The sequence below is a fragment of the Xiphophorus couchianus genome, chromosome 2, assembly GCF_001444195.1.
Source record: "Xiphophorus couchianus chromosome 2, X_couchianus-1.0, whole genome shotgun sequence".
Lineage (NCBI taxonomy): Eukaryota > Metazoa > Chordata > Actinopteri > Cyprinodontiformes > Poeciliidae > Xiphophorus > Xiphophorus couchianus.
The window spans coordinates 20,354,480-20,366,561 of NC_040229.1; the positions used below are offsets into that span (position 1 = coordinate 20,354,480).

At 39.1% G+C, this 12,082-nt stretch overlaps 1 protein-coding gene across 2 annotated transcripts in view; it reads left to right on the forward strand.

Moving 5' to 3' along the window:
• The window catches only part of mrpl23 (mitochondrial ribosomal protein L23), a 41,709-nt gene that overhangs the window by 11,796 nt on the left and 17,831 nt on the right, over nt 1-12,082 (forward strand). For both annotated transcript variants that reach the window (XM_028043874.1, XM_028043879.1), the window contains 2 exons: nt 4,891-4,973; nt 8,402-8,475. In XM_028043874.1, coding sequence (XP_027899675.1) covers nt 4,891-4,973; nt 8,402-8,475 — 157 coding nt within the window. The remainder of the gene's footprint in view (nt 1-4,890; nt 4,974-8,401; nt 8,476-12,082) is intronic.

Below are 12,082 nucleotides of genomic sequence, written 5' to 3' on the forward strand. Positions count from 1 at the left end.
TTTCTGATCATGGTCTGCTTCATCTCATTCCAACCTATAGGCAGAAACTAAAGACCTCTAATCTTGTCGTCAGGAAGTTGATGGAGCAGTCAAAGCAGATGATATAGGCTTGTTTTGACCGCATCTATTGAAGTGTTTCTGAAGCTTCAGCCACAGGCCTCAATAGAATTGCTGAAACTCATCTGGCAAACGACCGTAACAGCCTCTACTGCAGGTTTGGAAGGCAGCCATTCATACCTCCTACCAACTCATCCACACTCATCACTCTGAGATAGGACCTCTCCTTACACCAAACACTCTACTCTCCTCAGACCCCCTTCCTGAACTTATGGTCTCTGACGAAGAAGTGAATAGGCTCTTTTAACATCAGAAGATTAAGAAAAGAACATGAGGCATACTCAGGTATACTCTTTGTGGACTTCAGCATGGTTTTTGACTCTGTTAACCCAGACATTTTTCTCCACGTCACCTAACTCACAATCCCGGCCTCCACCTGTCAATGGATTACCAGCTTCCTGACTGAGCGGCATCTTCTCCTTTACAAGTTTTACACTATACACAGATGGCTGCACTCAGTAGATCTGTCTGTGAAACTACTGAAGTTCACAGATAATACCACTGTTATAGGTCTAATCCAGGACAGTGATGAGTGTCCACACAGATAGGAAGTGGCTCATCTGGTCCACTAGTGCTGTCAGAACCACCTGTAACTCAACTCGTTTAAGCCTGACCATTCAGGCGTAAACATGACCATTCATTTTCATTAAACTCTCTGTGCACTCCTTTCTCAAGAACACTACATCTACTGTGCCTCCCTTAAGGTTCATAGGAGCTATCCTTTCTTGGGTGCTGAGATATTTCTGAGACATAGACACTTTTTGGAAATAGGCCCAGCAGAGACTTCCACTTCCTGTAACAAAAAGTACAACCTGCCACAGGAGCTGCTAGTCTCTTACACTGCCGTTATTTAGTCTGTCCTGTGTTCATCCATCACTGTAGTTTGGCTCATCCACAAAATGGGACAGGTCCAAATTGCAATGAAAAATCAGGTCTGCAGAGAGGATCATTGAGGCTGATCTTTCCTCCATCCAGGAGTTGTAAAGGTCTAGAGTTAGGAAAAAGACAGCTAAAATCTCTGTACCGAAAGTCAATTTCCTTGTTTGTGTTCACAAACTTGGCGAACAATCATGATTCTGATGACTTATTCTTATCATAGTAACTATTTTTGCCAGAACACAATAAACTATGTGCTACTGTTAATACCTAGGGAAATAACATTAATTTGTGCTTTCTAAGTACATGTACACTGATAAAAAAAAAGAGTTTTACTAAACAGTGGCAGGAACAACTTTCATGTTTTATTTTAGCAGTCTTCATCAATATTTCTGAGTACTACAGAAGGTTTCTCAGCTAAAAGTGGCTTTAAATCGGTTCTTATCTAAATTGTCTATTAAGATGAATGTGTTCATCTTGTTTATCCTTTGTTGCTACAAGGACAAATTTGGTGACGTAAATGGGGAAAAAAACTTTGCATCTTTTCTAACAAGATACTATGTAGACCTTTTCTTTGACCACAGCTATGATGTACTGTTCTAAAATTCAACTTTTACTAAGTTTCCCTGACTATGTTGGGGCCTCTTAGTTTGCTTTTATAACTCCTTGGTCTTGTCATCACAGAAAATAATTGTTTAACTCTATGACTATATACCTGCATGTTTGGAGTAGTTGTCTTACTGTATGTGGATTTAATGTAACCTTCTATATACAGTACATTAGGAGAGAGGGAACAAAATGCTTTGAAATCTACCTGGGAATCATCATCTGTTAACAGCTAGTTTAGATTTACATCTGGACATTTAATCCATTTCGAGGAAAACACAAATGTATGAGTTCCATGTATCCTTTTTCTCATGTCTGCTTTCATTTCAATTCATGCTTTTTCTTACATGGACTAACTCTTTATATTTTACAGACAGTAAAGAAAGGCATTCCCAACATGGAGGAAGTTTCTTGCTTGTAAAAAATATGTTGATGTCTGCAAATAGTTTTGTTTATATGTTAAGAATAAGTGTTTTTAGCCTTGCTCTCCAAGGGAGGAGGGAGGAAGGATCACATTTTCCCCTTCTTTCTTTGAGAGAAGATGCAAAGCTTTTTCCAAAAAAATCTTGTTAGCTGGCAGCTATTTAAGATGATGTTTTTTGATGTTTTCTTTTCAGTTCCTGAGCTATGTCAAGTACCTATTCATTAACTACAAGCATAGTAAAAGACATGACTGTGCCAAGACCTCATGTATACCATCTGTTGGTTTGTGGTGGCTGGATATCTGAAGTGTTAAAAGCACTGCCTATTTAGAAAACGTTCTTCTCATTAATCAGGATCAGTGTTCGTCCTACTAATGATCCACATGAGACTCAACAGACCTCAAGCTACTTCCCTCTCCTCCAGTTCCCCGACCCTGCTTTCTAGGAAAACCCACCTCTCTAAGCAATTACTCTTTCCAGCTCTCATGGACTCAAGTACCCCTGGTCACTCCGCTCTGCTTTGCTTCCCTCTGGCACACTCTCTGTGAGATGGTGGTTATTGGGAGAGGTGGGTGCAAATGGAGCAGAAAGGCTCATCTGCGTGTTACATCTTGGGATCCTTCGTTCTAAATTTGCATAGGAAAAAAAAAGGTTCAATGGGTGCTCTCCTACAAGCGTCTACCCTAACCCTATAAGATAAAACATAACCATCCACCTTCTATTTAGATGATTTTGTGAATTTGGACACAGTAAAACTGACACTGACAATACAGTCTGTTTATTTATAAGTTTTACAGACTTCATCTTTTATGATTGTATCTGTAAGCAGAGTATACTGATTTTAAGGCATCATATTTAAGGAAACCTTGAAAATGCTGAGATTACTGGAGTTGGTTATGAACATAATCAAGCAGATCCAACATAATTGTTTGAGGGGGAGAAAAACATTTGTGATGTTTATTACCAAATAAAGTTCAAGTTGTTTCGTGCAAAGTCTCTTGTTCTGTCACCAGTGGATGACTGAGGCTCAGTTGGAATAGTATTTGTTTTGCTATCTAACAATTGTGGATTGAATTCCCGTTTCCTCCTGCCACATGTCAATATTACCTTTTGCAAGGCACTCAACCTCAAGTTGTCTACCAATCTGTGTCAGTGTATGAATTTGTGTAATAGGTTAGATTTCAGAGTAAAATACTTTGAGTAATTAATATGATTGATACTAGATATGTTTGCTATATAAATTTATAACATTTCTAATTTACAAGGCCTGTAAATTTTGTTGTAGGGGATGATTAGAGGACTGAAAAGACCAACAAGTGCTGATTAGCCACTTAGTACAAGAGCATCTATGCACCATAGCCAAAGAGTTGACCATTTTCAATATAGTTTATGGTGAATATATTTTGGTTTCAGATTGCCAAATGTTAAGGTGCATCTTTTTTGCTTCAGATTGTTGACAGAACAATTGTAACTGACTGGCGAAGATGTAAACATTACTACCATTGATTTCTTCCTAAAAAAAAAAAAACTATTAAAACTGAAACAACTGCGCTTACTAACCTTGAACAAATTTGAAAAATTCTCTCAATAATCTAAAAGTAGACCTTTTTATTGAAGTCAAGCAGCAGATGAAGAATTAAAAGACTGAGATGTTTTTGTGAAAAATGTCTTATGTTTCTTTTCTTTAAGGGTTTTATTTTTATGTTTTTACTTTCTATATATTTCTAGTTGAAATGTTGCTGTATGCACAGATTTTCTAACTAAAAGGATAAAGAAAATCTAAGTGAGAGCTGGGAAGTTATTTTGTATCTTTCACCAAACACCCTCAGTTGTCTCAAATCATCGTTAACTCAGAGATCTTAATTAAAAACTCATTCTTTATTAAATGAAAGAAAACCTTTAGGAAGTAACGGAAATTATTGTGAACGTATGTAATCAAATATGGAGACATGTAATCATTTTAAAGTTGAGCCTACCTTTTTCCATACTCTCAAAATGCAAACATTGTCTTTCTACTTTACTGTGAGCTTTGCCAAAGTTTAACTTATTATGGAGGAACAGCAATTGTTAGTTACGGCATGGAAACAAATATTACATCACTCTTTGGTACAAAGAGTCTTTGTATTCACAGATGGGATTTTTCTCAGGCAGATCTTTGCTTCATCTTATATTGTTACTAAATACTCAAGGTGTCGAGCTGTTTACTTTACAAGCAGTGAAAATTACTGTGTCCTACACTGTCAAAGAAACATATGAGGTGATAGAAGACACCACATCCGAGGCTCTCTTGTCAGACCACAGCGTCGCTATTAAGCACTTTGTCTGACGCATTTGAGAAGGGCTTTCTACTGGGCTAATTCAATTGACTAGATTGATTAGCAGTTAAAAGCCTTTCTTCCTCTGGGCAGAGGAATCTGTTCCCAGTGCTACCCAGTGGGCTACCTTGAGCTAGGCCAGCCCGCCAGATCAGTTGGTGCCAGGTCCACTTCCTGTGTAGAATTTCACTGGGCACGATCAATACTCCTAGACAGTTAATTGGATGAACACTGACACTCACATTTCTCCTCTCCCCACTTTATGGTCCATTCAGTAGGAGCTGAATGGGTTTTCACATGAGTGTCTTGTCCCTTTACAGCACATGATATAACTGCAGAGATTATTGTAATGCAGTTTGGAAATGGGCTACATTATTCCTATATTAAGGTCGATTAAGTGAATGTGGTGTTAGATGATGAAATGTCATACCTGAATGTGAAGTCGCAGCACACATGTATTGAGATGGCTCTTCGTGGCACTTAAATTGTGATGCTGCTGACATCTTATGACCTTTGCTTTGATCTATTTTCTTTTTCCTGTTTGTTCTGAACAGCATGACCAAATATGATGTGAAGAACTACTTGGAGAAGATCTATAACGTCCCAGTTGGAGTAATTCGCACCAGGATACAATTTGGTGAGGTTTCCTAGCTATTTGCACAAAAACGTATTGTCTACCAAATACTCCACTAATCTGTAAAGCTAATCATAAATAGAAAGAACAATTAATTTCTATATCTTGAAAACAATTTAGAATATTTTGAAATTGAATTGAGCCTGCTTTTTCTAGTAATTTGTCAGAAAACTGAATAAAGAATTTGAAAATCAGCTGTTGCATTCTGAGCCATCCCATTTTTCTTAAACAATGTTTAATAGAGTTAAAATCATTTCTTTCATTTAGGGTTTGCAAAGTTTACAGAAAGAGTGTTTTGGGAAGCATAAAGTCAAATTGATTCTGTTTAAAAGACATTTAACAGTGATTAGCAGTTTCATCTTATGTGCACAATTTTCTATTGAAATGCAGCCGCAGGAGGGTTTCTCAGCGGCCAATTGTGGTACTGGTTCTCATGCCTAGTCCTCCTTTTTCTGTGCACACACACAGCTGCTTATCTGACAATCTGCTGTTGCAGCACTCTGGCCTCCAGCTGTTCCAGAACACACCATGCTTCCTCCAGACATGCACATACAGTTCACAGTCTACCTAACTTAAGGATCCTCTATTAGCAGCGTTGATTATCTCCTTGCCAAAAATGATTACGCAATCAAGATTAGTGCTATTTCACCAAATTAACAATGCTTTCTAACATCTTTTTTTTTCTTTAAAGAAGAAAAATGTAGCCAAGTATTTTTTACAGACTAATTTGGTTGCTACATACAGAGAGCAAACAAATTAAAAAGCTGTTTGCTTTCTTTTTTTGTTCCTAAACTTCCACTGTCTACCTGTGAAGGAGGTAGAGATTGGTCAGTCAAGCCAGTCAGACCAAGAAGGTATCATGGGGAGAGAGGCGCCTAGCATATAGAGTGGAGAAGCAATTAACACTGTTTATTAGGATTGTGTCAGAGGCTACAGGAGGAAAGAATGCTCCTTGTTGTAGCGAGTTCAAGGAAAGCAGCGAGTCTTCAAGGGATGAAGTGGGATGGAGAACAAAGGGCAGCTGAAGGCCCCTGGTATTCCCGAGGTGCGTCAGAGAAGGTATCCCTGTCTGCGTCAGGGGTTCCACTCCATTGGCAGTGTAAAGACGGGACTGGACCAAGAAGCGTGAGGGGTGCAAGCAACTCTTTCTTCCCTCTTGTGCGGCAGGGGTATTTTGGAAGGTGTTACCATGGCTACCTCTCCAGTCTGGGATTTGTAACGTGATAGCTGGTTGCCAGACCGCAATCTCAATGTGGGAGAAGTTGTGCTTGCGTTTGCGAGTGTTCTGTGAAAGCTCTGTCTGTGTGTCTTTTTGTTAGGAGAAATCTTCAAGAGGCGAAAGACGTTGTTTGGTGTCTTTTCAAGGTGTGCAGTTATGTTTTTGATTTGTCATAATACTACCGTACGAGATTTGTAGTAGTTTCCTTTTGGTTTTCCTCAGCAACCTGAACACATATACGAATGTGCAAAAACACATTGGCACATACACTTGGTTACCTCTGTGTCCCACCCACACAGGGGCCTCCATTTAAGCATGGTGGTGTGGAGGGGGTGTTTTACAACCCTGCTTAGGGCTTTCCCTGAGCTGTGCGCTGCGTAGCTAGTGATTACTAGCTATATAGTGTGTGTGTTTTTGTGTGTGTGGCACGAAGCACACACTTATGTACAAATGAGTCATTACAGGAGAATGTTTCCCTTGTTTTTCATGTCATAAACCGTTCCCATGGCAGTGGCAGTTACTCCATGGGCCTGTGGACTTGACCACTAGGGTCTTATTGAGATTTGCATCTCAAGGAGGGAGAATCTATTTGATAATTTGCCATTGTCCTTCACTGACAATACCATTTGTCAAATGCACACCTGTGTGAAATCCCTTGAAGTTATAGGAATTAATTGATCTCAGTTTGACAAAATACTGCCCCACTCCCACAAATGTACACATTTGCTACACTTAGCAGCACAGCATGTCCCCTGTTTTCTAGACTTGGAAGGTATGTGAAGGATGAGACAGAAGAGGTTGACACTATTATCTGAAGTTAATAAAGTGCATAATCTATGCCACACTCTCAATGGGATGTAGCATTTTCAAGCATTTACACCAGGAGGGAAAATAATATTTTTATGTTATTCAATCACCCACAATGGCTGGGTAAAAGAAAAAAAAAATCTTTTACTGTGGGTGGTACTGACTCCCTTAACTTTGGGTTATCAACAGTCGGCCAGTGGTTGCATATGAAAACGATTGTATCCAACAATCTTATCTACCTTTACAAAGGTCTGGAAATCGGCCACTGCCCGTTTTTGCTCTGCAGTGAGAGAGGGCTGACTGACTGATCCGCCTATTGGACCAGGTCTGTTTGTGGGTAATGATAGTCAACTTTGTCACTTTAGCAAATTTTCCGACAGCTCTGACGGTGTCAATTATGAAAAATAAAACAGTATCAACCACAATCCGAGCTGGCGGGTCAGGCTTTTTAATTATCGGGAGTGGCAAGAAAACTCCAGCCGGTGCACCTCTAGTTTTTACCAGCCATGCAAACATCCACTATCTTTTCAAGCACACTGTTGCGACCTGTCTAGGGGTGACCAGATCATAACATGAAGGATCCATCCTCTTCAGATCCCAAGCAGCCAACACACACGAAGTTGAACATTTTATAATGTTATTTATTTTAAAAAGATGCATTTTTGATTGAGATGTTACAACAAGTGGAGCATATGGCTTCAGAGAGAGCTAATGCCGAAAACAACAAACAAAAGGAAACTATCTGACTATTAACCAACTTACCTAATTGAAAGTAAATCAACCAAATGACAAAAACTTGCCTCCCTAACTAAGAAAAACATGAGAAAACTAGGGAAACAGAAACAGCAGCTCACTCCTACAAACTCCAGAACTTTACATGGCGTTAACAAACAGTGTGACTGGTTGAGATGAACTGAGGATGGATGGCAGGAAGTCCGCGTCTGCAGCTTTTATATCCATCACCTCCGGGAGGCCACCAATTGGACGTCTCTGTCGTTGTCTAGGAACCAATCAGAGACAGACACCTGCACACTCATATTTACATAAGTTGACAATGCCAGTTACAACACACATATTTATACAGTATTTGTCATGAATTCAATTTAATTGATTATTTTATTCACTTGTTCACCTCCATATGTTAAAAAATTGTATGCGATATTACGTGCCATATATTCTATAGAGCATTTTTTAGATTTTTTTTCTGATTTACAGGTTTTCCAAATGAAGCACATCCATTCTCCTCAAAACATTTCAAAGCATTCGATTTTAAACTGTTGAAGTGAAAAATACACTGAATATTTTTTTATTTTTGTAAAGCTCCTCACAGTTATCAATAAGTAGTGTGGTAACAAGATTGGCATGCGTTTTGCATTTAAAAACCATTTTGCTCTGTGTTTTTCAGGGTCCAACAAAAAGAGGAATCACCTCAACCAGAAGGTTAAGAAGCCAGATTATAAAGTGGCCTATGTTCAGCTGGTGAGAACTCATGTTAACTTTCAGAAGTATTCATTCCTGCAAATGTTTCATTGCATGTCATCATATGGATGAAAATTAATACATGTTTCTTACAATTTTTTTCAACTAAAGATTTGACATGTGGAGTGCTTTTGTAGTAAGCTTCTTTTATTCTGATACCCTTAAATATGATCCAGTGCAACCTACTGCCTTTTTATATGAGAGTCTGAGAAATTTAGTTGATTAGATTGTTGATGTTAACTGATTATAATAGTCAATCTCACATTGACTAAATCTCTAATAGGCTTCCTTTATTTGATCTCAGTTAATTGGTACTATGAAAAAATACCAAACTGAATTGCATTTTCATTTGCCATCAGGTTAATAAAACCAAAGCTGCTTAGGGTGAATGGCCCTAAACTTGCATTTTATCTGCTTTTTCTCTGGTTAGTGTTTTGCGTAAGCAGGATTATTTTACTAACTCTTGTGAAGTACACAGTGGGAGGCAGAGACCTCACCACATTAACAACCAGTACTCCCTCTTTTTTTGTTTTAGTTATAAATCATTTACACTGCTGTGAAAAAAGTATTTCAGAAATCTGCCAGGGGGGCACCGACATTTTTCTAATCACCAACAAGGACGAAAGATGATCAAAATTCATTTTCTTATTTTTAAAACATTTCATTTATTAAAGAAAAAAAATCTAGCCTAACCAGCTTGGCCTTTAGTGAAAAAGTAATTACTGCCTGTGCCACATTTGGTGCTAATAAATACCATCAAGCATTTGCAATAACTGGAGTCTTACACATTGATGTGGAGCAATTTGTCCCCCCTCTTCTCTGTTATGTGGGAAAAAGCCACACTAGAGTGTTTTTGACCATGAGTGGCCTTTTTAAGGTCATACCACAGCATCTCTGTCAGTTGAACCGAGAGTTTGACTTTTGCCACGTCCAATTGTACTTCAGCTAGCTGTTTAAGCCATTCAAAGCTCCACAGGAGCACTTGCTGCTGAATTTTATCCTGCGAAAGCAAGGTCTTGCAGGATCAGGAAACTCCTTGTTCAGAGAGACTTGACGACTTCTGATCTCTTCAGTGGGAGAAATCTTCCCTGAACTTTGTTTGAAGTGAGGCTCATAATTCCAGTCTCCATGACAGATCAACATCAAAACATCCATGATAAGTTGTCTGTCCAAGGCAAAGGTCCGAAACCTTATGACGATAGCCTGCGCAGCAAGTGCCCCTTGAGACATTTTGTTACGCACAAGCGGTAAGAAATTCAGGTTCATGAGAACCAGGAGGCAGTTGTGTGCGTTCAGACTACAGGTAAATGGTTCATAAGTGTAATCGTTTAATTTCATTGTTTATATGTAGTTCCAGGGGCCACAGTCAGTGATTTTTATCACTGCAGAGAAAAAAGTTACATGTATTTCTCTGCTTAATGTGGTGGCACAATTTGTATTCTTGGTTCAGCTTGTTGGAACTGAACATTAAATTCAGTGTGTCGTTACCATTTTTAAAATTGATGCACAACGATTATAACTGGATTGTTTTGACCCCATCTGTCAAAATGACGGGCATTAAAAAAGTCTACCACAACCTCTGCTTCTGGTTCTCACTGTGGTTCTCTGAAGTTCAAAGCTTTAAAAATTTAAGACCATTTTTAGATTGATGAATGTTAATGACTTTGTTTCCCATCTGTCCTTTGATTTCTTTTTAATGGGGCGTGACATGTTTAAACTACTTTATGTTATCACATAGTTATTTCTTAAATTTACAGTTCTTGCATTAATCAGAAATGGAATGGCTAATAAAAATGACCCCAGACTTTAAAAATATATAAGCACATCCATTATTTCATAAGAGAAATGATGTTTTTTTTGTGTGTTGTCAGTTTGCTTTAGATAGATATTTTCCTTAATGAACTCATCGTTTAGAATCTACGTTTTGTATTTAGTCGTGTTATCTTTGATATTAAAATTGATAACAGAAAAGGAAAAACAAAACTGTCAAATGCCATTAAATGTTTTTGTGGGAAAAACCTGCTGGGGAAGGAGATGAGATGGTCAGTGGTGGTCAATTCTTACAGGCTTAATTGGGCAATTGTTGTTTAAGGTGAGTTTTGACTTGCTTTTCATTAAATACACTCATACAATTTGCACAAAAACATTTTTATTTTTTGCATGTTTCTCTTTAGTGGCTTATGCACTCTATCTGCTCTTCTGAGTTCTCACAGAGCCTAAGGTGGTTTTCTTTGGTTACAGACTTTTACTGTTAATATGGAGATGGTATTATGTGGTGTACTTCTTCCGCTGAGGTTTGTTCATTGCGCCACACATTAATTGTACAAAAATGATACCATTTTAAAGCAGTATATCAGTTTTGATTAAATTCAGGGAGACCCATCCTTCCTAATTTTGGTTAAGTTTGAGGTTTGCCAATCTTTAAGACTGCTTTAACTCCAACCTCGCAAAATAATTTATCAACTTCTCCTGATGCTTACATGAAACACAAAGGGCCTTTGTTTTATGATAGATATTTTCGACTTGCTCAAATGAATCGGATGTGGTGTAGACATTTCTTTACCTCACATCATGAGGCACCTTCGAGCCATCAATCATGAGAGGATGAATAATGAAAACTTTTTAAACAAGACAGTTTGAAAGGCGATACATAATTGATCTGATAATGAATCTTTTATAGAGATGACTTCCTCTTGTTTGACAATAAGGAAGTGGCTTGTGATTTTTTTTTTTGAGGGACAGGGGGGGTGACTGGTTTTTCCAGCTGGACCAGACAATGACACGTAGGAGGCTGTTGAACACACACCTACATGTGCACATCTGAGACCTGCTCCATCATTCATTTACTGATGTTTTTCTTCAGTAACTTTCCTGACTCTCTGGATGAAATCCCGTTTAAGTTTCTCTGGACATGCTCATTTAGGGATGAACAGCATGCAGGCATGCTGAGATGCAAACTCTTTGTGCATAAAATGGCTTGATACAAAACCAAATATCCGGCCTATTTCTCTGGCAGGTTTTCAGAAAAACATGTTCCCTCAACTCCCTTTCCTACCACACACTTTTCTAGGTCCACTCACATAAGCTCACGCACGCACACACACACACACACACACACACACACACACACACCCCCCAAGAAAAACCCTCCCTTCTTTTGCAGCGGTCGGGAGAAAACAAGATTGTTCCTAATTGACTCCACATGTCCAAGAGTGTTCTGTGGGTAGATGCTCACACCGCAGTCCCCCCTGTTCAGCAACCCTCATCCTTCCCGCTCCCCCTTTCTCTTCCCCTGTTCCCTCCATCAGCTAGTGTTGCAGCAGTAATAGATTTGTGCACTTTCTCTTGCTCCTTGCTCTTAGGTTTTGGTTGAGGGGAGGCCTCCCAATAGCGGGGTTCCGTGACGGCCATTTTCCTCAGGCTGAGAGGGGGACCCCAGTATTGGGGCAAGAGATAGCATCTGCATGTGTGAAATCTGCGCTGTGTGTGGGAAACTGTGTATATATGTGTGTGAGGGGCTGCGAGGGGTAACCGGGGGTGGTGACTAAGGCCATGATGGAGTTATGCCAGAACAGGGAGGTCCAGAGATGGGGCAAAGCTCTCGGGC